Source organism: Spermophilus citellus (assembly GCF_964194105.1).
Source record: "Spermophilus citellus genome assembly, chromosome: 8".
NCBI classification, from domain to species: Eukaryota; Metazoa; Chordata; class Mammalia; order Rodentia; family Sciuridae; genus Spermophilus; species Spermophilus citellus.
Window position 1 is genome coordinate 155,278,853 of NC_138189.1, and position 27,773 is coordinate 155,306,625.

Consider the following 27,773-nt stretch of genomic DNA (forward strand, 5'->3'; position numbering starts at 1 on the left):
CACCATCATCACCATCATCATCATCATCATCAACATCACCATCATCACCATCATCACCATCATCACCATCATCACCATCATCACCATCATCACCCTCATCACCCTCATCACCCTCATCACCATCAGCATCATCCTCATCACCATCATCACCATCATCACCCTCATCACCCTCATCACCATCATCACCCTCATCACCATCATCACCATCACCATCATCATCATCAACATCACCATCATCACCCTCATCACCATCATCACCATCACCATCATCATCATCAACATCACCATCATCACCATCATCACCATCATCACCCTCATCACCATCATCACCATCATCACCCTCATCACCCTCATCACCATCATCATCATCATCACCATCATCACCATCACCATCATCATCACCATCATCATCATCATCATCACCCTCATCACCATCATCACCATCATCACCATCATCATCATCATCATCAACATCACCATCATCACCATCATCATCATCAACATCACCATCATCACCCTCATCACCATCATCACCCTCATCACCATCATCACCATCATCATCATCATCACCATCATCACCCTCATCACCATCATCATCATCATCATCCTCATCACCATCAGCATCATCCTCATCACCATCATCACCATCATCACCCTCATCACCATCATCACCATCATCACCCTCATCACCATCATCACCATCACCATCATCATCATCAACATCACCATCATCACCCTCATCACCATCATCACCATCACCATCATCATCATCAACATCACCATCATCACCATCATCACCATCATCACCCTCATCACCATCATCACCCTCATCACCCTCATCACCATCACCATCAACATCACCATCATCACCCTCATCACCACATCACCCTCATCACCATCATCAACATCAGCATCATCCTCATCACCCTCATCACCATCATCACCCTCATCACCATCATCACCATCACCATCATCATCATCAACATCACCATCATCACCCTCATCACCATCATCACCATCACCATCATCATCATCAACATCACCATCATCACCATCATCACCCTCATCACCCTCATCACCATCATCATCATCATCACCATCATCACCATCATCACCCTCATCACCATCATCACCCTCATCACCATCATCACCATCACCATCATCATCATCAACATCACCATCATCACCCTCATCACCATCATCACCATCACCATCATCATCATCAACATCACCATCATCACCATCATCACCCTCATCACCCTCATCACCATCATCATCATCATCACCATCATCACCATCACCATCATCATCACCATCATCATCACCATCATCACCCTCATCACCATCATCACCATCATCATCACCACCATCAGCATCACCATCATCACCATCATCACCATCATCACCCTCATCACCATCATCACCATCATCACCCTCATCACCCTCATCACCATCATCATCATCAACATCACCATCATCACCCTCATCACCATCATCATCATCAACATCACCATCATCACCCTCATCACCATCATCACCCTCATCACCATCATCACCATCATCATCATCATCATCATCATCAACATCACCATCATCACCCTCATCACCATCATCACCCTCATCACCATCATCACCATCATCACCATCACCTTCATCATCGTCACCACCACCATCATTACCACCATCAGCATCAGCACCATCACCATCAGCACCATAATCACCATCATCATACCATCCCATCAGCACCATCATCCTCATCATCATCACCTTCATCAGCAGCATGGCTGCTTTCCCTGAGGAGAGGGCTCATTATATGGAAAACACTCCACACATTTCTGGTGAGTGGCTGGGTGAATGCAGCAAAGGGAGTGACAGTACAGGTGAATTCTGCCAGACAAACCTCTACTTAAGTCTTTCCTTGAGTGTTTGGATAAGATATCTGCTAATTATATGAAAATACATAAACAGCTATGAGGTCTGCAGGACAAATCTCCAGGCACATTGTCTTTAGAAGCCCCCCTGTAGCGGCCTGTGGTAGAGAAGAGTGGATCAGAAATGTGCAGAACGGCCTGCTTCCTTTGATATATTTCTTCATTTTGGAGATCCATGGTCAGGTGGATTGGTTTGCCGTTGTCCTGTTGGGGACTTCTGTATTGTTCTTGAGCATGGACTACTTGTGTGGATCAAACACACACTGCTTCTAGGTACAGAGCTGTGGGCCAGGCGGGTGCCACGTGGTCAGCTCTGTCCTTCTCTGCTCTCCTTTTGAGAAGCTCACGTTGCCGTGCAGCCTCTGTGACTGTGTTCTCCCTCCATGTTTATCTGTTTGGGGACAATTTCAGCATGGAGACAATGACGTTGGGCCACAGAGAATGTTCCTTTCCTCCCAGGCGACACTGCCTCTGTCGGTAAGACAGGGAGGGAGCAGGGGCTCACATGCCGTCTGGAGCCACTCGGGCTTCTTAGGAGCAGAAAGTGGGCTTGGAGGCCGGTGCTGAAGGCAGGCGAAGGCTCCCTGTCATTGGGCCGCGAAGCCCAGGCTCAGCTCCCTGGAGGAAGGATGCAGCACTGAAGGGGGACTCCTCTCGCTGGCCTCTCAGGCCCTCCTGGGCTTCCTGGTACACACTCTGGGCTCCTTGCAGTGTTGATTGCATGTGAGTTTTGAAAACTTACCAGAGGTGTCCCTGTGTCAGCTCTTAATCTCTTGAAGTTAATTTTTGGTACCAAGGCATTTTCATTCTATATTTAATTTTAAATATGTTGAAATCAAGATTCCATATTATTTAGGAAAGAATGAAGTCGTAGATTATGTGGCAGGAGAAGAATCTAACCTTTTCAGGTTTTTGAAATCCAATAGCTTCATCTGCTGAGTGCAGATTTGAAAAGAGGTATTGCTATTGCTGTCAAGCAGAATCAAAATGCTCCAAAGACGTGACCACATCTGTTAGCACCCTGGTGGCTGGGAGGCAAGAGGGCCGTCCTGCACTCACTACCACTGTCCATAGACAGGGAAGCTGATTTCCCCAGAGGGGCCTCTGTCTGCATCTGAGGTGGGGAGGGTGGAGCTGAGAGGAAGACCTGCAGGGGCAGAGGAGGACATCATGGGGCAGGGAAGCCACCTGAGCACGCTCTGGTGATGACCTGCAGTAGAATATGCCGCCTTTTCACGTGGAGAGATTGGTTTACATTGAATTTTGCTTTTAATGGACACATGGTAATTGTCCATTTTGTGGGGCACAACGTGGCATCAGTGTGCACATACAATAGGCACTGACCAAATCTGGATAAGGAGTGTAAGGGTCCGGTGAAGCGTCGGAGAAAGAGACCACACGAGACTAGCTCCATGCAATGGCAAGGGGGATTTATTAGGGATCCATTCCAGCGCGCTGGGGCTCCGTGCTCACTCAAGAAGGGAGAGCAGCCCAGAGCCCAGAGCAGAGGTCAAGCAGAGCTTAAGTACACTTTTTGGAGAGGGCAGGGGGCTTTGCATGCATCAGAACAAATCATCATGAGGTGCGGGAAAATTTAACAACAATTCTGATACATGATTAGTCCATTCATTGGCGGGAACAGTTTGGGCAGGGGTGATTGGTCACTTCTAAGCGGGGTACACATTTAAACTGATTGGTTCGGGCCCTGTGACAAACTGCACAGGGCCCTAGGCTGAATGGCCAGTCGGGCGTTGTCTTAACTATCTCAGGAATCTGGGTGTAACAGAGGAATTTAATATACCTAATCTTTTACATTTTAATTCAATCTTTCCAGCTTAGAAACTTTACCCTTTCATTCCCCACTCCTTTTTCTGACTACTTTTAATCTTAAAAGTAATGAATCATAATTATTGGGGAGTCTCATTTTTCATCTCTGTCAGTGGAGCATATTGCCTTCTGATTACCATGGGTTGTCCTGTGTTTCCTGGAATCATTTTTAGCATGGCCTCCATTTTAGATTTCACTCGGTATTAGACCCCGATTTATCTAACTACCTAACTGACTACCTAACTTTAAATCTGGCTTCATTCCCCTCTCTAATTTGGGAACTCCTTACTGCTGTGAGGAAGGGGGACGAAGAGGATCTCTCTGGCTTCTTCAGGCTGAAAAGGGACGGTGTGGGGCAAGCAGTTTGGGGTCCCCCTTAAAAATATCGGGTCTATCAAGTGGTCCATGCTAAAAGTCCAATTGAGAAGTAATAGGCTGGGGGGCCATTCGAGTGATAGGTGGTCTATAAGAGAAACAAGAGTTCATTAGTACTGGAACCAGATTGATGCAGCAAGAAATGCCACAGCACAGAAATATGCCAATGAGTATAATGGCCAAGACAAAGATCAACAATGTTTTCTATCAGGCAGTACCAGGAACTAGGAGTTAAGATACTGTTTCCACGACAATGTTGCTGAGGACATGGCTTCTATCTGAGCATGTAAATCTTTAAGGATATTTTTCACATTGTCAGAGATGTCAGGGATGTAAACACAACAACTAACATTTAGGTTTACAGATGTCTTTTTCCTTAAGATAGTCTAATAATTTAATGCCATCTGATCCTGCAAAATCCTTTTACTAGTATGACCTCTGTGCCTAATAGAGAAATCTTTAATTCTGCTACTTAGGGTGGGATAACCATGTTAGCAAACATCAAGCCTACCTGCGTTGGTTAGAAATAAAGGCCTTAGACTAAAACTACTCTAGCAGTCCCTTTGACAGTTATCAGGCATTTTTGTCTAAGAATCTCTTTTGTAGCCTCCAGTCTACTTATTGTTGGAGGTTATATTTAACTATTATTATCATTTAAGATGTCCAGGAATAGCTGTGTTTTGGCTTTGACCGTCTTTGCTAAGTGTTTAAGATGAAGCAAGTCAAACTGACTTCTGTTCTACCTATTGTTAACAGTCAGCTGATTTATCCTGGGAGTCCTCGGGAACTTCACAGCAGCTTCTTAGTTCTGCTAGTGCCATTTGCGCTAGGATGGGTCCAGGCCTTGCTTGACCATACGGCTTCCCTCAGAAGCATCAGGGATGTCTCCCTTCTCTGATAACCCTCCTCTTTACAGCAAATGCACTGATTGGCCTTCTGCCCTCCACTGGTCTCATTAATCTCCCTGCTCAGGAAGTTATGTGGCCTAGAGTTGCAGAGCCCTTTGAAGAAGTCCCATATTCCCTGATTCAGACTGACTCAGAGGGCAAGAGCCAAATTTTTAATTTTAAAACTTAATCTTAAACACCTAGCAAATAAGTTAACAGCCTTATACTAACAGTACTGGACTTTAATGTCTATCTCTCTCCTGTAGGTGATAACTCATTATCTTAAATTAACCCAGGTCGTGAGCTCTTAAAGTAGTACCTCTGCAAAACATTAACAGGCAATCTTTAAGCCATTTATAAGAAAACTACAAGATAAAATTATCAAGAGTAAAAACATTTAGTTCATATAATAGCTACCTTGAATTTTGGTGGAGTATATCCCCTGTTTGAGATCCTGGCAATCGTGACAAAAACCAACTTTTGGACACAATCTTAAATGCACTGAAATCTGGTCTATTTTTTATAGTCGCCTTCATATGCAGTGAGATGGGACATAGAGCCTTATCTCAAGTAAGGTGGGGCTCTTCATAAGTCTTAAATACTATAGTTCTGAAGCTGATCTTTGCTTTTTAGACATCATTTTACAAAGTCTACATAAATTGTTGCTCAAGTTCACATGAATATTAGCTAACACAACATAATATCACATCTAAAACATGAATTAAAGAAAGGCTGAAAGCTTTTAACCTCTTGTAGGAAAGTAGCAAAGCACTTTTGTGTTTTACAATAAAACCTTTACCCAGATTAGGCTCTCATTAACTTAAAAATACATTTAAATTGTGTCTCAGTGTAGAAAGCAACATAGAACTTTACATATCTTACTGATAACAAGTCCAGTTATAGAACACACATGATATAATTGAATCTCCAACATGTTTTTTTTTCTTTGAACCTAAAATTACCATACAACTTTAGAACACCAGCTTGTAAAGCTTCTACCTTACAGACTTGTATACCTGGAAGATATGAACACATTAGTAACATCACAATTACATTGATGATTTTATGCTAACCAAGTTTGGCTTTTAAAGAAACATAGCACAATTCTCTAAAACAACAGCACTTGTTTAACCAGCTGCTTAATTTCTTTAAGATTACTTGCTCAAAAATTTACTTATAACCAACTTGCACAGACCTTTTTTATCACTTACTTAAACCCTCTTAATTACTTAATCACATAGACTCTCTTATCCAGAAACACATTTTCCCTCTATTAAATCCATATCTAGAAACTTCTAGTTTCTCTTTTCTGTTAACCTCCTTCTGTTCACATCTTGAAACAATACTTGTAAACTTTTTAATTTAAGCAGATTTAACATTTTATTAGGGCCTTTTTGAACACCTAGAGAAACTTATAAGCTTAATTTTAAAGACATCTTTACTTTCATCTGTTTACCCAATTTAAATTGAGCCATTTGAATCACGTGAATCAAAGATATTTGGATCCATTTTTAATTTTTTTATGAGCGCTCCTCATCTGTCAATTGTCATATCACTGCATGACATATGGACATACACACAGACATACCGACATACAACACGTAACACAAGTGTAACACGTAACACAAGTGTAACCCATAACACAAAAGGCCTTGCAGCTTTCTCAGGTGAAATCTCATTGCAATGTTTAAAAAAACTCCAGTTCATCAAAAATAGAACTTATCAGAAAAACATTAACTTGTCTGTAGGATAAAAATCATGAGCTCAAAAAAAAAAAAAAAAAAAAAAAAGCATAGAATCTAAGAAAAGGCAAAAGTCCTAGAAAAAATTGACCTGCCAGTAATTAGTAAATGTCGTACAATTTACTCTTTGGTTTAATCTAGTTTGAGTTCAGGTAAAAGACACCTTTACCCTTTTTTTTTCCTTGGGCCTCAGATCTGTCTCCTACTGAGTGCTCCAGGCTTCTTCTATTTGCATATCAATTTAAGTCCTGGCTGAGGTCTGGAAGGAACTGGAAAAACTGGAATTTTGAGCAGAAATTTCCTGTCTAAGGCATTTTAACCATAAGTCACAATTTTCAGGTTTGGAAGTTGAAAATATGGTAAAAGTTTAAGATACAATTTACACAATTTCACATCTTTATATCTTCCTACACTAGAAAAACTTGCTCACACAAAACTGAAAATAGGATCTTAATAATATAAAAGCTACCACAGAAGAAATTTTTTCAGGATCATTAAGCCACTTTCTTTGTTCTAAAGTTCCTAAAGTAGTATTAAGTTACATTAAATCGCCTGAAAAATTTTTAAGAGAACCACACAATACCATGCATATCTGAAATTAAGCTTTGAAAATTCCCAAGACTGTTGCTAATTAATGTCATTTCAATAAGCCAGACCAACGTTTTAATTTAACACTTTTTTTTAAATCTTACACACAGAGAAACAGATACCAAATCATAATTTACTATCCTTGCCCAAATCAATGCACTGTATACCTAGTGAAATCTCCTTAGGCTACCCAGTTCAAAAATTGATGAAAAATAAAACTGAATGATTGGGAGTTACTTGCCAACTTAGAAGTAGAGTTCTTTTAATTTTCTATCCTAAGTATTTAAGTTCTCTGGCATGAATTATCTGAAATCAAACTAATCAATTACCTAACCCTAACTTTTAACTGCAAGATTACACAATGCTTCAAACTCATTTAGATACCAGATGTTACAATGAAACATCTTTTAGACACACATTTAGCCTAGATTATCCCCAAGAAACAATCTATAATAACCTTTAAAACAGACCAGATAAGAAAAAATCTCTCCAGGTTTTGAACTTCCATTTAATTATGACTCCTATCAGTGGCACCTTAGATTTCCCATGAGTGGACCAGATGTTCTCACATAGGGGCAACTATAGGTGTAAAATCAAGGGTCTCAGTGTGACTGACTTTACTGCATTTAGGTGGAGTAATCCTTACAGTGCAGAGAAAAAAATGAGGAAATTTCCCCAAAGCGAAAATGGCTCTGGCAGCTGCTGGGAATTCCTCAGTTTCCCTTTCACTTATAGGATTAGCTTCTCCAGTTTGGTTTGACCTTAGGCACTAGGCATTTTCTTTCCTCACTTTTTAGTATCCAGCTCCCAAAATGCTCATCCTCTGCTTGCAGTTGTTTCGAGTGCTAGGCTTCCCCAAGAAAGCAGAGTGGAGACTCCTTAGAAGTCTCCTCGGGAGTGTTAAAATTTGTGACTGAAAATTTGGTTCCCATCTCTAAAGCCAATTAACACCAATTTAATAACGAGGACAGGGCTTTGAGAAAAGTCAAAGCAAAATGTCAAAGTTGTTAAATCTCCAGCAGGCATCCCTATTTGCACTCAAGCTGATTACACGGGAGGGAAAGAAAACATTGCTTCCCTAGTCTCAGTATTTAGCCTTAGTTGGAATTTATCACCGGCCTTGGGCTGTATTTCCAAGAGCCCAACTCTAGGAAGACCCGTTCGCTTCTTCGGCCCCGGGATTTGGTGATCACTGTGGCCAGGGAGGGCTGTAACACTCAGGGGTTTGGGGACCCGGTCCCTTTTACCCCCATGAGGGAGGGAGAGGGCCAGGTGCCCCCGAGCCACTTTTTTTTTTGCTCGCCGGGTGGACGGAGGGGGGGGGCAGTCCCCCGCCAACCCCGCCCGCTCTGCTGTGGTGCAAATGCGCCCGGTGGCAACCGTTTGCCGGACCTCACCCCTGATTCCATCCGCCCGTCCCCCAAACCTGCGGGAGCATTCCCCCCCCCCGGGAGGGGAGACAGCCAGGGGCGGAGAGGACAGGTGGGTGGAGGGGCCGGGAGGAACAGGGACAGGACAGATCTGCCATACCGCGGGTGGAATCCTCCCAGCAGACTGCGCGGACCCCACCCATGCAGGAAGAGATTCGCAGAGGTCCTGAAAGTTTAGAAGCCATGATCTGGATGGCCATGCGGCCCCGGCTGAAAGACAATATCTCTGTCTTTGCAGATTAGAGAGAGAGATGGAGGGACTCTCCTGGGGGCCATTCAACTCCGAGGGTGGGCCACTCTGAAGCGCAGAGAGACAATACAAACGTGACACAAACACGGACACACAGTAAATGTTTAACACAAATTCAGAAGCAAAAATTAAAGACAGACAGTCGACTTAACCAGAGGAAAAAAAAGCCAGACGGGTTGGCAGCAAAACACACCGACGAGGGTTCATCCGCCCCTCTACCTGATGGGGGGGCACTCCTGTCCCCCCGAACCCTCCAAAGCATCCTTTGGAGGGGTGGCCTGTGGCTCCCTAGACACGTCTGCCTGCCACCGCCAGGGGGAGCTTACGCTCTCCACTGACAGCCACACACACACACTGCCAACCCCACCCAAGGCTTTGAGAGCTTATGCCCTCTGGGGACTTACGTCCACCATTGAGCCGCCAGAGACCAAACCTGAGCGATCGCACCTGAGCGATTGCGAAAGAAGAACAAGGAGGAGAAAAGGAGAAGAAGGAGGGGAGAGAGAGAGAGAAAGAGAGAGAAAGAGAGAGAAAGGCGCCTTACTTACCCCCGAAGCAGTCTGTTGGGTCTTCCTGTCCGGCGATGCGCAGTTCCCGGCCAACGCACCAAATGTAAGGGTCCGGCGAAATGTCTGAGAAAGAGACCACACGAGACTAGCTCCATGCAATGGCAAGGGGGATTTATTAGGGATCCATTCCAGCGCGCTGGGGCTCCGTGCTCACTCAAGAAGGGAGAGCAGCCCAGAGCCCAGAGCAGAGGTCAAGCAGAGCTTAAGTACACTTTTTGGAGAGGGCAGGGGGCTTTGCATGCATCAGAACAAATCATCATGAGGTGCGGGAAAATTTAACAACAATTCTGATACATGATTAGTCCATTCATTGGCGGGAACAGTTTGGGCAGGGGTGATTGGTCACTTCTAAGCGGGGTACACATTTAAACTGATTGGTTCGGGCCCTGTGACAAACTGCACAGGGCCCTAGGCTGAATGGCCAGTCGGGCGTTGTCTTAACTATCTCAGGAATCTGGGTGTAACAGAGGAATTTAATATACCTAATCTTTTACATTTTAATTCAAGCTTTCCAGCTTAGAAACTTTACCCTTTCAGGAGTAGGGGTGTCACTCCTCAGAGGGTGGCCAGCGCCCCTAGCCCAGCTCTGCTCCTACTGCTACACTGTGCAGCCAAACCCACGGGTCTCACCCCTCCGTGGGCGGGGTCAGCCCTCCTGGTAGAGCCCAGTTATTTTGAAACACAGGATACGTGGTACTGAGAGTGTGGTCGTCCTGGGGTACGGCAGAGCCCCAGGGTCCCCGCTGTCTAACAGTGGCACTTCCTGCGGCAGCCCTCCCTCCCTCCCCCACCTCTCCTGGGGCTGGTGACCACTACTGTATTCTCAGCTCCTGAGAGCTGACCTCACTGGATAGACTGGACAGGCCTGAGCCCTCTTCTCACAGCTGTCCCCCAGTGCTGCCCAGAATCTCTGCCCTACAGGCTGACCGTGCCAGTGCCTGTGGAAAGCCTGTTAGTAGGCCCTTCGTTTGCCCCACGCGAGGATGGCAGACGCCTGGTCGACTCTGGCCGAAGGCAGATGCGGGGTGTGGTTAAGTGCAAGTAGGTTTCACGTTTTAAGTGGCTGGGAATAACGTTTTAAGAGTTCCATTTTGTGGCTTGCAGAAATTGTATGGAATTTTACCCCCTGAGTGGACAGGGCTGCAGCCCGACTTGGGCATATGGGGCAGGCACTCCACCATGGGGCCACCCTCATGGCTCCACCAGACAGACTGTCAGCCCCTGTGGCACGAAGGCAGGGCTGCACCCAGGTCCAGGGGCTCCCTACACCCCGAGTGCTCGCCACCTGGGCTCCACCAGGAGGGCTGGCCCCGCCCACGGAGGGGTGAGACCCGGGGGTTTGTGGCACAGTGTGGCCGTAGGAGCTAGGAGCAGAGCCGGGCTAGGGGCGCCGGCCACCCTCAGGGACGCCTGCCTGGGCCCTGGGCCTGGAGACTCCCGAGGCCTCCCCACCCCATCCTCCCCACAGCTGGGCTCTGCTGTGGCTCTGAGAGCCCCCTCGCTGCTCCCTGTGCTGCTCCCTGGGACTCGGCCCCTGGGGACAGGGGCAGTTGTGTCCACCGGAGGTTCCTGTCCTGGGTATCTCGGGGGAAACTACCAGGGATGCTGGTTGTCCCCAGAATGAATCTTTCCCTCCCTCGGTGGCTCCAGGGCCTCCAGGGGGCTTTGGGCACATCTGGGGGGAGACCACCGAGCCCTCCCAGGCCGCTTCCCTCCGTCAGGGGATTCGAGTGTGCTGTTACCCTGAGGTCAACTCTAGGGCCGTTCACTGGGCCAGAAGGAGTCTGGGCAGGAGCAGGCAGCCCGTCAGCGTGCTCAGCCTGCTGCCCGCCTGTGCCAAGGAGCCAGAAGTTAGGTCGGCTGAGCGTGGCCTGCTGGTCCTAGCCCCGGGCCCTCCGGGAAGCCCACTCACGTGGATCAGAACTGCCTCTTGCCAGGGATGATTGCCAAGGGTGAGGACTTGGGAAAAGTCCAGGTGTGGATGGTTCACCCCCCAGGGAGGGCCTTCAAGCAGACGCGTTTGTGCCCTGAGTAAGGCGGCGGCCGTGACAACACCTGCAGAGCTCAGCTTCCCTCCCTGCAGCCCTGACCCTTCAGCGTCTCCGAGCCACCCCTCTTCACCCTCCTGGCCTTGCCTGGCTTGGAGAGCCTGTGGCTGACCCTAGTCCCAGTGCAGAGCATAAGAGGAAGGCTGGAGGAGGTGACAGGCCCTGGGTCTGGACTCTCCGAGACCTGGACCTGGAGAGAGTAGCCGCCTGTTCCCTGTGCGGGAGCGAAGGAGCAGAAACCCACGGTGAAATCCTACCAGACTGAGTATGAGACAGGATTTGTACATAAAAAGACAAGGGTAACCATTTTTCCTTTGCTATTTCCTTGGACAAAAATATGTATAGAATCTTTTTGTCATCCTGTTTTTTCTGGATGATGGCATTTAAGACTTTGAAAGGTGCACTTGTACTGACTTCTCAGAACCTTCTTTCTCATGCAAAGGGAGCAACTCGGATGCACCGCTTGTGCCGAGCTGTGGCAGAGCCGGCTCCCATAACCACAGGGGCTCAGAGAGAACACACTGCGGGCCACAGAACCTCTCCTTGCCAGGCTCACACCGGTTGTGGGTTTGGCTCAGCTCTGCCTTGAACTTGGGCTCTTTTACCACAGATGGGGCCTTATCCCTTCTCAGGCCTCTGGCCAGCATCAACAACAGTTCCTACGCACTCTGCACTGCCACTAACCGTAGCCCTGGGCAGTGCAGACAGAACCAGAGAGAGACCATCTGAATTCAAAGACAAAGAGACATTTAGTGAAATCATATACCCAGGGCCGGGAGCAGGAAGCCCCCAGATGTTGCAGCCTGGGGCTAGCACTTGAGGGGGGGGGCCCTGGAGGCCCTGGGGGCCCGGTCTTTCTCACCTCTCCCATCCCCCGCCCCCCACATGGGAGCCCTACACTGGAACACCCCGCTTGCAGCAAGCCACAGGTTGGGGAAGCCCTCTCCCAACTTGCTGGGACTCACTCAGAGACCTGCTGCCCCACGGCACACAGGCCCCTCTGCCCATTGCCCCCACCACCTGCTTTCCAGGCACTGTACCCACGGCTGCCCATTCTTCATGGAAAGGGACGAGTCCTCAGTCCTGGGGCATGGTTCTGGAAGGCTCTGTGCCATGTGGGTCACTCTGCTTTGCTTTTCTGCTGTCCACTCAGGAGTGCTAGCTGCGACCCTCAGGTGGGTAAGGAAAGGAGTGACAGCACTCTGCCTGTGAGTTGGGAAGTGCCCTTATTGACCGACTGATGAAAGTCATTCTCCTCTGTCCTCTGCACTGGTCTTGCAGAGGGCTGAGCTGAGTGGCATGTAGCTCAGCAGGAAGGACAGCCAGCCCAGCTCCTGAACCAGGCTAGCGCTGAAGGCCAGGAGGCAGCTGTGAAGCTCCTGCGACTCCTGTATCCGGCTGTGGGTAGGGGCAGTGTGAGCATGGCTGTGTGTCCAGTCCTGCCTGGATGGGGGTCCTGAGTGGGGGAAGGCCCCACGAGTGCACTCCCACCTAAGTCGCCCCACAGAGTTTTCCCAGGTGGGACACTGGGCAGCAGCAGGAAATGCCCCCTGCCTCTCCGTGCCAGCCTTACCTTAGGACAGACCTCCACTGCCCGGGTCCTCCTGGAGGGCCGTTCAGACCCCCGTGAGCAGTAGAACCCCCAGGCTGATGCTTGGAGGAGAGGGAGGCGCTTCCCCTAGGGGCAGAGCTGGCTGGAGGCTGATAAGGTGGCAGCCAGTGTCCAGGAGGAAGAAGGCACTGCGGGGCCAATCCTGTAGTCCAGCCCCCAGAGAAGACGGCTGGGCATCCCTCCCCAGGGCCTGCGTGGGTGACCCAGCCTCTAGAAGGGACTGGAAACACCCAGTGGTGAGTTACATGCTGCAAACCATGAGCTGCCTGTGGGCTGCCGTGGGAGGAGACCCAGACCCAGGGCTTCCCGGGGCCACGTGGAGAGCTGCTCCTGTTAGTGAGGGCAGCTGGCTGGCCTCATGGCCATCTCCTGGGGAGCTGGGCCAGGGACCCCAGCCTCCTTGTCTCCTAGCTGGGCTCCACCAGGAACTGATGCTGCCCGCCTCTCACCATATTGTGAAGTTCACAGTCCACTGGGCGCTGAGGGTCTCCCAGAGAGGCACGAGCATCCTGAAGTGGTCCATCTCTGCTGCGCTCTGCCCCTCTGATCTACAGTGCTGGGGTGGGAACAGCCTCCTCATGCACCTGGGCAAGCTCCGACCGAGAAAGCACCCAGCCCTGCTAGGATCGCTTAAGCCATTTAGATCTTTATAACTTCTTGAAGTTTCTTGAAGTTTGTTTTCAAATGCTGGCCCTTTAAAAATATTTTTTATCAGAATGCTGAAAATAGCTATTTTACTTAGATTTACCAAAAAATTAAATTAAATTAAAAGGCCTTAAAATCTTGCAGCAGGTCAGGGACTGACCAGGGAGCCCATACTCCAGCAGATGGTTTTCATGTCGTGTAGAAAGAGCCAAAGTTTAAAGAGTTCACTTGAAACAGGGCTTCAGTTTGACTGAGGTCAGCCTAAACCAGCCCAGAGGGCAAACGCCAAAAGGACTGGGGGCTGGTTTGGCTCTGGGTGCCCAGCCGTCAGGGCTCTGCAGGGGCCAGGTCCGGAACTGCTGCAGGATGCTGTTCAGCAAGGACTCAGTCAAGAGTAGCATCCGAGTGTGTGGGGACCAGCCTCCCCATCTGGCACACGGCACTGAGGACCTTTGCAGGTGAGTTTGCGAAGGAGCTTTCTGTGACGGTGACAAGGACTCTGTGCTCCGTCCAGCGGCAGGGGGCTCCTGCACCTCCCCACCTGAATGTCCAGCCGGGTCTCTCATTAGCCTCCACCCCCAAAGCAGCCCACCATCTGGCTGTCTGCAGCCTGAGCCTGCTGGGCTGCTCAGCGGGACCCACCTCCCCCAGGCTGCCTCTGGTGACCCCGACTGGCCCCGTGCCGCCTGCCTGGAAAGGCTCCTGCCTCCCCTGCAGGACACTGCAGGGTCCTTGCCTGTGGCCCTGTCTGCGAAAAGGCTCCTCACACTGCAGGATGCAGCACTCCTCACCTGCCCAGTCCAGAGGTGGGCGTGCAGCAGGAACCTCTGGCTGCTGCAGGCCTGTGCGGAAGACAAAGGAAATGCGCCACAGCTGGGCGTAAACGTGGAGTAAACAGTGACTCAAGCGGTTCTATGAGGAAAGAGGACACGTCTTGTCTTCATTTTCAAGTTGTGTTTATTGCTGACTTTGATTTTCAGTGTGCATCTTTTAAATACAGCCTTTTGGGGTGAACAATCTTACTAGCAGAACAACACATCTTTAATTTTTAATAGAAAAGTGTGAATCGTGTCATTACTTCTACTTTGAATAGAAATCTAGTGTGGAAATCTACTTTTTCTTAAAAAAGAAATGTCCCTACGATTCTGCTCATCATAACTAAGCCCAGGTGATGCGCGTCTGTCTGAAGCTCAGGCTGTGAGCACCCGTCAGTCCTGACATGGCGACTCTTCCCTCGCATGGGATGTGGCCGAGCACCAGACCCATCTGAGGTGGGCGGCAGGAGGCCAGCCATGCAGGTACCAACTCTGAGTTGTAGGCAAATCTAAACCATCGTGCCAGATGCTGCACACACACGGGGACTCACACTCAGACACAGGGTCGAGCCAGTGCTGGACGAGTGGCCCTGGGATGACGTCGCGATGTCCCAAGAAGGTGTGCAGGTGCACAGAACATGCCTCTCCCCTGTGATCGCTGCATGCAGGGAGCCCACCGTGGTCTGTGTCCTGGGCTGTGGTTTTCTCCTTGGGGGCCCTTGTTCGGAGCCAGCTCATTCCAGTTTTGTGAGAAACAATGACCTAATCTGTGCCAGGAGAATTGGACCCCGGTGGGCAGGCATGGCCTCAGTCCTGCCTCTCAGTCCCGGGAGCTTCTGTGAGACGGAGACAGTGCTCCCGCAGAGTGGCCTCAGACCTGTCCACTGTCAGGTGCGACCTCTCGAAGCTCCGACTGTTGACAAACCACGGGACGTCAGAGAGACCTGAGTGACTGCTGCCTCTGTCTGCCAGGTGACGTGGCACAGGCAGGAAGACGTGCACCTCAGCCAGGTCTGTGTGGGGCCTGTGCCTCCTTCACCCTGCAGTGAGTCTGGCAATGAGCATCATGTGAGCACCTAGTGGACATAACCTGAGCACTTCTGGAAGAAGCAAACAGAACCGGCCCTAGCAAGTGGGGTCTACGTCCCTCACCTCCTAAGACCGTCTATGCCAGGAGATTCATCCCCCATAACAAATTTCAAACCAAGTGAGCATTACGTGAAGTGTTCTAGAGAATTTGCCAACATACTAACACATACACCAGACATTGCTCTTTAGGATTCTGTAAAAACTCTTTGGAGCCAATAATTATGTCTTATACTTTGAGAGAATTAGCTCTTTACCAATTTAAGATAATTTAACAATAAAACTTTGAAAAGTTTGCATCTTTTTTGTTCTGCCTAACTGGACAGAGCAGCCTCTGGCTACTCTCACCCATGATGGAACCTGCTGATTCCTCAACTTCTCTTCCTGCTTCCAGGTGGGGATCATGTGTGCCCTGGCACTTTTAATCAGCTCCTGTCTGTGGAACAGACCTTCACGTGACAAGAAGCCAGCAGGCAGAGGGCTCGGGAGTTGAAAGTACCACAAGCCAGCTCGTCACAGATGTGAACCCTCAAGGTTTCAAACTTTCAGTGACTGGACACTTGCTAAGGCCATAGAGGGCTGGACCTCACCGGGGGGGACACCTGGTGGTCATGGCCATGAGGAGAAGCACGGGGTCCACACCCTGTGTGCTAATGAGGCTCTGGCCTCAGCTCTCTCGCCTCCTCTGAACGTCCAGTGGCCATTTCCCAGAGAAGCACCGCTCTGGGCCTTCTGTAGCCCATTCTCTGTCACCCAGTAGCTGTCCCCTCTGCTGCACGTCAGCACGTTCCTCTGCACATCCTGGTGCCCACTCACGGTTTCCTTCTGCACATCAGCCCTCCTTCCACCTCACACGTGACACAAACCCACCCTGGAGATTCCTGCTGGGGCCCGGAGGACACCTCAGTGACCAGGATCGCCTTCCTGCCCATCCTGCTGCTGAACCCAGCCATGCACCACAGGTGCTCTGCGGGGGAGACTCTCTGGCATCAGAGCCAGGGGGACCTCAGAGCAGACCACAGCCTTCCCATCTGACCCTTGAGGACCACTGAACCGGGGTCCATTCCTGTGTCCGGTGGCCAGGTTCAAACAGGTGAGGACCAGTCTACCTCCAAGTCCTTCTGTTTTCCATCCGTTACACCCTTCACTTCAAAAGCCCACCTGAAACGTGCAAAGTCTTGTTCTTGTGTGCCTCTGTGAACTCTTACGTGTCAGTCTTTTAAAAAGTGTGAATTTTGTTAGACTTAAAAATGTTTCAGAGAAAGACTAGGGAAATATCTAGGATACCAAGGAGATCCTCTTGTATGCAATCGTTGCTCATTTGCATCTTTTTGTAAGACCCCCCAAGTGCCTCTTCTACTGCAGCTCGTGATCAGCACACGTGTGGCCAGTTTCTTCCTGGACTAAGGCACTTGGAGGACAGCCCTTATTGCCCCTTCTCTGGGCAGGTGGTGTGCCTAGACTGCCCCTGGTCAACAGAATTAAGATTTTGAGTGACATGTGAGTCCCAGAACGTCAGTGCAAAATCTATTTTTTCTTCCACGACATTCTCCATGTGCCGGCAGTGAAGTGAGACACACTGTGAGGACCCAGTCAGGCACCGGCTCAGGAAAGGCCACAGGATCCAACGGGGTTGGGAGAGAGCCCACCCTGCGGGACAGCAGAGGTGCCCACGTGCCTGCCACAGGGTGATGGCTGCCGCTGTGGGTACTCTACTTCCACTGCCGTCTCCACGCCCGCGGCTGCGGGTGGTAGTTGCAGCCGGCTGCTGGTAGGCAGTAGTCAGACCTGGTCTCCAGGGACTGTATCTCGAAGTCGTCCCGGGATGCCTGCCCACGACATGCATCTGGCGACTGAGGGCCATACCAGGAGCTGGTGGACATGCTGCTACCGGTGAGGGCGGCAACCCGGGGCTCCTGTCTCCCAGACGCCACCATGTGAGCCGGCTGGGTGTGTGGCAGCCTCTCTCTCCAGCCCTCTGGGGACCCAGGAAGCACCTTCCTCCGGGCTGCTGAGACCACATGGGCCACCACGGACTCCTGGATATTCCTGGGCCTGAAGGCATCATCTACTAGCCCCAGAGGAGACTGGGCCGCGGCCTCCCAAGGTGTTGGTCTCCTGCCTGCTCTCTGCAGCCCGTTGGGTGGCTTGCCAGGGTAACTGAAGGCAGACTGCTGTGGCCAAGGAGGTGCTGTGGACAGGGCAGGTGGGGCCAGTCTTCCAGGGAGAGAAAGGGCGCGCCCACTGGCCTAGGAGCAAGGACAGCATTAATTACAGTGTGAGTAGCCTCGTGTGTTTCAGTTTCCACCGACCACGGTTCCAGAGCACCCAGCACCACCACCAAGCCCTGCCAGCCGGCCCTGTAGGCAGCGTCCATCCTGGGTCAGGAAGTCTCAGCTGCCTGCCCTTTGAACTCTGTGTGCCACGTGGCCTGCACGTGCTCTCGTGGCCCGGGGCCGGCCCTCCCTCTCTGATCCCACAGCTGGGTCTTTCCCGGGCCCGGCCTTGTGGCAGGGCCCCCTCAGCCCCCTCCACGTGTCCATGTCCACATTCCATGCCTGTCCTCCTGGTACAAAATAAACATGTTGGAAACCCTGCAAGTGGGCCGTAGGCCACCAGGCCTTTCACTTTTTTCCTGGTAACTTTGAACCTGTTGCCCCACAGTGGGAAAATATAAGCCAGAGCTCCCCTGCAGAGCGGGCGGGCTGGTGCCCCAGGGCTGGCCCTCCCACCCCCTTGCTGTCCTGGGGGAGGGTCACCTGGTCCTCATTTCCCTGCAGAGAGCTGCTCTGCTGGCTCCTCTGACCCTCCCTTCCTTCCGGGCACCCCAACCCTACATCCCAGAGAGGGAGTCCTGGCCCCAGTCCCTGCTCGCGGGTGTTCTGCCGCTGACCCAGGGGAGTGCACGCAGCCCCGGGTGCCCGCCTCTCCTTCTGCGTTCCTAGGGCCCTGCCTGCTGGCGGCCACAGGACTGTCTCACAGCTTGGCCACAGGGGACTCCCTGCAGCAGCCCACGTCCCCTGCACCAAAGGCCCTGCTGGCCGTGTGTCCAGCTTCCAGAAACCGTTGGCCAAAGTGACACGTGTTCTCTCTTTAGAGTTATTGAAACTTTCCTTAGGGGTCGAGTCCTATCAGAAATGTGTTTCCTTTAACCTTTGTGTCTTAATCCAGAACTTGTCCCAAATCCTCTTCACAAGGTAGTTGGGTGACTTTTAAGGGCTTGGTCTATATTCCTTATTTTTTAGTGTGGGCATCACAAACTTATTTAATAGAAACTCTGTGGATGCCAAACTCTTCAGAGACTCTTCCAGAGCTCAGGGTTGGCGGACAGGTCCCCTCCCTGCAGAAGACACCACAGGGCTTTGGGGCTCCCTGTAACAAGTCTGGAAGGCCGCTCTAGAAAGACTGTTTTCCATCTTGACCCCAAATAGGGACTTTTCTAAACCGAGAAGCAAAGGTCCGGTGCCACCAGGACAAGTGTAGCTGCCACCCACAGCTGTGAGGGAAGAGGGGGTGACATCGTCCTGTCTGGTGTCTGATGCTGGGTCTCTGGCCAGAGGCCACCTGCCAGGGCCTGCAGGTCAGGTCTCAAGGACAGTCGGTGGTTAGGGCGTCAATAGACAAAGGGACCCCAGGCTGCAGAAAGCAGCAGAGGCTCTGAGTAGACGCGGGCGACGGTCGACCCTGGCTGAGCATCGTCCACCCGGGCGTGAGCAGTGTGTCTGTGTGCAGCAGCAACCCAAACACCTGGGGCACAGAGGAAACCAGGAAGTGCCTCGCTGGCAAGTGCATCCCAGCGGCAGGTCCGACTCTTCAGCTGAGGAGTGCACACCCACCAGGGCAAAGCAGGCGGAGGAACAGGGAGCCTCGAGGTGAGAGAGTGCGAGAGCCAGTGGGGCTTCTGCAGACACCTTTAAAAAGCACTGAGACTCACAGCACGAACCTCAGGTGGGGGACATGCAAAGCCGCAGCTCAACCAGGAGGAAAGGGGAGCTGCTGGCTCCCTGGGCAGAAGGAGCTGCTCCCACAGATCCTCAGACACCCTGGCACACCCCGGGCTAGCAATCGAGGGCCAGGCTGCCAATTCCTTAGGCTGGAGACGAGCTGGGGATTAATAAGCAATTTTTTTTAGTATAGACTGGTTTCTGTTTGTGCCCCCAATACTGCAGCCTCTGGTCTCACCTCACCAGGCCCCTCATTTTAACTGTTTCCCCAGAGCCATTTTTGCGTCTTGTTCCTTGAGGCCAAGGCCTTCTGTCCCCGGGCCGTGCTGCTCTCTGCTCGGCTGGCCCACCCGAGCCCTGTGCTAGACCCCATCAATAATGGCGAGGGACCTGGGGACCTTGGGCGCGCCTTCTGTTCTGGTTTGGACGTCTGAGGGTGATGGCAGAGTCCCAGCACATCACTCATTGACACGGCCCCCGTGGGCCCTTGTGGTCACAGAATTCAAGCTCTTGATATGAGAGCGCTCCCTGGGACCCAGGTCCAACTGGCCTTCCCAGGGCAGGTCCTCAGGGGCCTCTCCCCTCTGGTCTCCTGCCTGCCTGCACATCTTACACAGTGAGAGCTTTTCCACGGCACGGAATGAAGCCTGGGCCAGTCCTGTGACGTTCTGCTCACCTGTAGGAACAGCGCCACAGCTACCTGAGGTCACCCAAAGTGGCCTCACTCAGAGAGGTTTCCATTGAGCTCCCTGCCCTCCCGCTGTGGTCCCAGGGAGTATGGCAGCAAACTTCCAGCTTTTTTGCCAAAATGGTTCATGGGCCTACCTGCCCTCCGGATTTCCTGAGAGGTCTCAGACCCCAGTCCACTCTGACCTCCCACCCATCCTCCGGCAGGCACCCAGGCAAGTTCTCTCTCCACGTGGCTTGAGGTGAAGGGCTGGGGGCTGGACTGCACCCACACGTGCTCCCTGGCGCCTCGCTTTCCTCCTTGGGATGCCGGCCCTCCTTGCCATGCCTGTCTCCTTGGCTACCTGGACCTGGCCAGGGGCTCCAGAATTTTGGAGGGTGTCTGCTTCCTCCTTCTTTATATAGTCTGTACCTCAACCTGGAGTTTCACTACAGGTACAGGAAGCTCCAACCCAGGGTTTCCCGAGTGGAACGTCTACTCCAGTGCCCTGTTATATCTACATATCCTTTTCAGCAGAACAAAAAACTCTGCTTTTTTAGAAAATGAAATGTAGGCTAAAAGTGGAATGGAATGTGTTTCCATGAATAAATTCCAAGGAATGTGTCTCATAACGCCCATCTTCCCGCAGAACAGAGCCCCACGCCCCACTAGCCCTGCCCCAGAGGACAGGCCTGCCTGTTCCCAGGATGTGGGCTGCCCTCGCGACCGGACCTGTGTCCCTGGGCACGTCCCCTCCCACCCTTGCAGCGCTCTCCCCTGGCTGCCAGCTCCCTGTCACTGGAGGTGTCTGGAGGAGGCTCTTTGCTGCCACCTTTCACTCTTCAACCTGGGAGAGAAGACTGAGTCCCCATCTCCTCCAGCCGGCTAGGAAGGCCAGCGCAGATCGGGGTTCTGATCTCTGTGAGAGGATGTCGGAACACAAGTGTCAACTCCAGAACCAACCCATGACCTGAGGCCAGATGTCACCCACACCATGGCCGAGTCTCACAGCAGATGACGCAGCTAATGCTGCACAGAGCTCGCCCTGCTTCTCTGAGCATCAGCCCAGGGTGGCGCCTGCTGGCCTCTCGCTGGTCTATCGTGATGCATAGTAACACAAGATTCCACGGTCACACGAACTCCTGGTGCTTCTGACTCTCCCCAGGGGCCCATACGCAGATGTCTTCCGACCTGAGCCTTAATCAGAGTGGGTGGACAGGAGGCCTGCTGCACAGCGGGTCATGAGCGGAAGCCGAGGGTGTGGGCTGAGGGGCCGCCGTCTGACCCTGCACCGTGTCTGCAGTGAAAGCCCAAGTTGCTGGGTCGACCACTGGTGAGAGAAGATCAGGATCTGCGCAGACTAGACAGAACGAGGTTACAGACATGCTGGAGAGGTCATTTACGTGTAATTAAGTCTGAGTTAATTAATGCTGACTTCCTGGCACTTGTTACAGCAAGTAAGTGGCCAGTGCATGGGAACAAGGAGAGCCACATTTAGTTGCTCAGGGCAAAAGTGGGGTCCGTGTGCAGCAGAAGGGCCCCTGGGCTGAGGGCCCCTTTCAGCTGATGCCATCCTCCCTCGCAGCCCCAGGTGGCCTCATCCACGCCCTCCTCCAGTGCGCCTTAGCTATGCCTCATGAGGCCACCTGAGAGCCCACCTGACCTCAGGGAACACTTGGCCTCCAAGGGCAGCCTCCTGAGGTTTTCCTGAGGACCAAGAGTGAATTCTAGAGCCGTATAAATAGTCCTAAAAGACAAAGAAACCTAGTAGGACTGATGTTTTGAGGTTCAAACAGTCTGTATCATCACCTGAAAGGTAAAGCACTCTCTTGGCCAAAGCCCTGCTGACACAAGAGAGAAGGTCTCCAGCGGAACCTCAGTCCAGCCGCCGTGGCTCCATCCTCTCTGAGGTGCGCCATGCCATCGTAAAACGGTCCTGGATGTTGCTTTAGCATGAGTAGGTTTCCCGAGGCGTGGAGGAGCGAGCAGCAGCAGGCCTGTGCTCTGCTCGTGAGGCACTGGCTGGGATTTCTGAAGAGCAGGGGAGCACCGGTGGACACAGCGCTCAGGAAGCAGGAGGCCTCCATGTCCACCAGAGGCCACACTCCGGGAGCCAACACCAACTCCTGTCGCCTCACGCCCACACCCGACCTGCCCACCTGGCCCCACTCGTGAGTTCACCAAGTCCCCCTGTCTGACCAGCTCTTGACCTGCAGGGCACTACCCTGGAAAAGCCCCCAGATGGTGCGGCCTGATTGCCACTTCACTCCCACTTGGTCTCTCTAGTCCTGCCTGGTTCCTGGGTTCACTCTCAATGTGCCACCCCAAACTGTCCTTGAAAACCTGCTAGACTCTGTCACTCAGTTCTCTGATCAAAACCCTCACTGGCTTCTCATTTCAAAGACGAGAAAACCACGGTCCTTCCACTAACCTGTACAAGACCTTGAGCCTGCTGCAGCCCCACCTCGCTGCTCACTGCGGTCCCTGGCTGTCCCTGATACACTGGCACACTCAGTGGTGAGAGAAGATCAGGATCTGCGCAGACTAGACAGAACGAGGTTACAGAAATGCTGGAGAGGTCATTTACGTGTAATTAAGTCTGAGTTAATTAATGCTGACTTCCTGGCACTTGTTACAGCAAGTAAGTGGCCTGTGCATGGGAACAAGGAGAGCCACATTTAGTTGCTCAGGGCAAAACGTGGGGTCCGTGTGCAGCAGGACTGTCGATTCCTTGTGGGGAACACCATGCCCCAGAGGCCAGCGTGACTCCTGCCCCGTTGCCCTGGGTCCCTACTCAGACGCCAGGCTGCCCTGTCTGTCCTGCACCGCCACAAGCAGAGAGGCAGTGTCCTCACTGGTACCTCTGGTCAGCTTGCCACACGGGCCCTGGGTGCAGAAGCAGCCTCCCTCCCTCTGTGCATGCCCACATACACCCCAAGTCCCAGGCAGCAAGACACACAGGTAAGTCAGGTTTTCTAAACAGAAGATTTTAACATGCAAATAAATGATTCAATAAATGGAAGTTTAAGAGTGTCAACTTGGTTCTATTCCACAAGTGAACTCTCAGAGAGTTCTGCAAGAATCCAAAAGAAAGTCTGAAATATGCGATTATGAGATTTAAAACCAAGACCTGAGAAGAGGGAGCCAGGGGAGGCTGACACCGCTAGGCTGGAGCGAGAGGGCCCACGTGGCTTTGGGTCGTGGCTGACGGCAGGTGCTGAAGGGCAGCTCACTGCTCCTTGGGCACTCAAGCTCCTCAGGTGGCTGTGGCCACAGGCTCCTGGCAGCAGAGGCCGTCCAGGGCCTGGGGGAAATTTCTACCTGGAGATGTGGAGTCCCGTTACAAAGAGGCCTCTGAGTGCAGGACCAACGTTCCCCTCGAGTAAGGCCAGGTGGGACCAGGGGTCAGGTAGGAGCCCCTCCCTCCACCTCCCTGGAACCCACCCTCCTAGGTCGATCCCCTGAGCTTCCACCAAGGGGAGTTCTGGAAACTCCATGTGGCTCTTACCTAGAGAGTGGAGGACAGAGCCCATTTCTCCAGGCACAAGCTACAGGTTATTCTGCCTGCCAAAAGCAGGGCAGAGAATCAGGACTAACAAGCCCTGTTTTGGAGTAGAGAAGTGGCCAAGTGACCACTTGCTTTAAATAGTTGCAGGTCAAGTCAGACCCTGTCTCAGCCTAGCTCTGCCCTGATTGGCCACCTGGCCACAGTGGACTTGCAGCTATATTTCACATTGGAAGGAGAGCCCTCAAGAGATGGGCTGGGGTTAACGGCCGGCAGCGTGTGCTACCAGGCAGTGACCCTGGACGTCCTGACTGGGCACGTCTCTGCCTCTGCTTACGCATTGGGTTCAGCCTCTCCCAGCCTCACTGCCCGTGGCTGTGAAACGGGAGTGATGTTGGCTCCAGCTCAAGGTTTGGGGTGGAGGAGAGGCCAGGCTTACAGATCACGCCACACAGCACAAACGCAGGGTTGGCTGCCGTGCAAAGGCACCTCGGGGCCCAGAGGTGTCAGAGGCCTGGCAGAACCTTTTGTTCAAGAGGCAGCTGCGAAGGCGGGTGGTGCTGCCACGCTAAAAATAGGACAGAGTGTGGCCTCTAAAGTGGCATCAGTCCTGCAGGCTGGGCAGTGCCCGCCAGGGCTGGGGCTGACCTGCTTCTTGATGATTTTAACCTTTTGTCCTAAAAGGACGGGACTGGCCACACCTGGTCTGAGGTCAGGAAGGTCTGTGCTGGGAGCCTTCTGAGTAGCACCCCTTTCCCTCCCAGTGAACTGCTCCGTTCCAGGGCAGCTCCGAGCACTCTCTGCCTGTCACCTCCGCTGTCATCTCCACTGTCACCTAGCTCAGCCTCTCCACAACCCCAGCCTCCTCTTGCCAATGAGGAAAGAATGCTGGGCAGTCAGGTGACAGACAGACAGGGCACACAGCCAGCATGACCTGTCTGCCTGGGGAAGTGGGCGGACTGAAGCCAGAGGTCACACAATCCAACTGAATCTGCTGGTGGAGAAACGACTGGAGCAGCCATTTTTATCTCATTTATTCCAAAAGCGAAGCATGTCACTCTACAAATTATAACCTGTAAAAATACTTCCATTGACTCAGACTGTGTTCTATTTAAATAGCTGAAGCTGCTATTTATTTATTTTTGGGGAGAGGGCCTCATTTAAGCATATTTTTATGGAAGTCTGCTTATTAGTCTGAACATGAAAATAAAATTTTAAAATACATTTCAAAATACAGTTTTGAAATGCAATTTTGTATTTCAAAATTGAAATAAAGTACAATTTTGAAATCTAAATTTATTTTAAATTTATTTATTTAAATAAATTTCAATTTAAATAAATTAAAATTTAAATTTTAAATTGAAATTTCAATTTCATCTTTACTGTTAAATCTCAGAAGATTTAAAGATGATTGGTATGGATCCCCACCACAGAGAAAATGGGGAGTGGGTGCCAAAGATTGAGATTTCACCCTTCCCACAGTGAAAACCTAACTTCCACATTCAGCTAAGATGCTGGGCTGCCGCCTGCTGCAGCTGTGCCCTGGGGGAGGCTTTGGAGAGGGACTTCCTGAGACTGGCAGGCCTGGGTACTCAAGAACAGAGACCTCGGAGGCTGCAGCAGGAACATGCCTGTTCCTCACTAGGGGCACTCAAGACCCGCTCAGAACACATTGACCACACGACCACAGCTGCAGCGTCCACTGATCTAAATGCCCCCCTTTCCCAGACAAAGCCCACAGCCCATCCTCTCTCCTCATTCGCAGCTGAACGTGCTTCACCACCCTGGAAAGGCGGGGAGGATGAGGGAGACCATGGTTTGTGTTTGCAAGCGAGCTGACGGCCCCCAGCAAACCCCTGGCATAGCAGAGGAAACTCCAGCTCAGAGCGTCAGCAGCAGCAGTCTAAGAAACGCACGCATCCACCCAACACCCAGGTCCGTTCGACGCCCAGACCAGCCGCAGTGCTCAGGGTGAGACCGCCGTGGACAACTGGTCATCCGTGCTGTGGTTTCCAGGTGGGGCCTGCAGCCCAGGGAGCCCCACTCCCTCCATCTTTGTCCTTGGTTCCTGCCTGTGGCCTTCCCAGGTTAAACACATCCTTCCATTCACAGGCTGGGCCCTGGGGAACCTGAGATTCGCTGCCACGTGATGTGTGTGTGACCTTCGTTCAGAACGCGGCCCTAGAGGGAAGGTTCAAGTTGGTGTGATAATCCGACTCCTTCAAGCGAGGCTTCAGCCATGGGCTACTCAGCAGAGGGGAGGGCGGCTCGCCACATCCCCGCTGTGGTGGCAAGTGTCGTTTCGTGGTACCTTTCTTGTTTGCAGGAATCTGATAGTAATAATATGATTTTGTGTACATCATTTGGTTTCAGAGTTGCAAAGTGCCACAAAACAGATGGGATTTCCAACAGAGCTGTTATGACCCTGGGCAGCTGCATTGGATCAAAGGGCATATACAATGACAATCATGAGCTTGTGCTTTTCAAATACAAATGGGAAATTTAGAAATATCTTTCATCAGAAGCGTCCAAGGTCCATCTCTTCAAAATCAGAAGTTTTTCCTTTATTTGGAAACACTAACCTCAGCTGTACTTACAGCCTGTCATTAATGCACAAGGGGATGAAGAACGCTGGTCTGCTTGTTTAATTTTAAAAATTAGAGAACAAATATTTGATTTTGGCCTGGCACTAGCTGTCACTACAGCTGTTGTCCGTTGGCACAGCTTCCCAGGAGTCTCACAGAACTGCCAGGTGTGATTACCAGCCAGGTAATCACTCTGCGGCCACACACCCACCACACAGCTCCATGCGCCCCAAGTCTGCCTCCGTCGACAGGATGTCAGGTGCTGCTGACTACTCCAAGTGCTAATCAGGTTAGTTACCTTCAGTCCCAACATTCAAATGTGTCAACCAATTTATAGAAACCTGGAGAATTAGCAACAAATACCTCACCCACCTCGACCCTCTGGACCTCCTGACCTGCAGTTTTAGCCTCAAGTGAAAACTTCCGGACACAACAAAACACAGGGCCTTAGAAATGCAGAGAATCCTCCTGGGGACCCCAGAGCCACTCAGCTCCTCCCAGGCTGGCTTGAGCCTCTGAAGAACCAACAGACGCTCCAACAGCGGGTACAGCTCCCCCCTTCATGGCCGTTTCCCCAGTTTTGTCCTTAATTTGTTTGTTTGTTGACAAGTAAAATAATTCACAAAATTTATTGTGAATAAGCCTAAGGTATCGGAGCATTTGGGTCCTCATCCTTAACCGTGCCTCTTTCATAATTGTTCAGGAAAACGCAGGTAAGTCCTTTAAAGACATCAGCAGACCAGTGATCAGGAACCAGGGCTCCCTCACTCTCTCTCCTGTAGACCCCAGCCCTCTCTTGTCTTTTCTCTGCCACTGCCAAGAGGTCAAACGGCCTCATATTGCTGGGTTTATAGACACAGCACCCTCTTCTTGGCTCTGGGTGCAGGTTTGAAAGCAAGCTGGTCAGAGCTGCCACAGGAGGGCCCACCCTGCCCCTCCTAGGAGCTGGGTATTTCCCTGTGGTGCTCAAAGTGTGGGAACTTTCTTTTACTTGTGGTCATTTCATAGTTACACTTGCTTTTTTGTTTTTAAAAGTTAATCAGCATTCAAAGTGCTTCAAAATTTCCCTTTAGCCTAGATCCTATGATAAGGATGTTTTATTACTGCCAAGTTAGTTAAGAGTAAGAACATTTCTGATGAGTGATAACAGGCTCTAGGTCCCCGGGGCCAGGAGGCGTAGGAGGGCTTTTCCCAGAGATAAGCAAAAAAAAAATGGAACTTGGGACAGTCCTGTATCCAGGTGATAAGAGGGTTATCTCATCTGATC

At 51.3% G+C, this 27,773-nt stretch overlaps 1 protein-coding gene and 1 long non-coding RNA gene across 2 annotated transcripts in view; both read right to left on the minus strand.

Annotated features, from left to right (window-relative positions):
• Nucleotides 1-14,876: 14,876 nt before the first annotated feature.
• The window catches only part of SYNPO2 (synaptopodin 2), a 162,912-nt gene continuing 150,015 nt past the window's right edge, over nucleotides 14,877-27,773 (minus strand). The window contains exon 5 of the mRNA XM_081304019.1: nucleotides 14,877-18,054. Within this exon, the coding sequence (XP_081160145.1) occupies nucleotides 17,518-18,054 (537 nt within the window). The 3' untranslated portion in view covers nucleotides 14,877-17,517. The remainder of the gene's footprint in view (nucleotides 18,055-27,773) is intronic.
• Nucleotides 23,436-25,678, minus strand: LOC308654510. The gene is made up of 2 exons (XR_014023284.1): nucleotides 23,925-25,678; nucleotides 23,436-23,737 (listed from the first exon to the last, which is right to left on the minus strand). It is a non-coding gene; the product is annotated as an uncharacterized lncRNA (long non-coding RNA).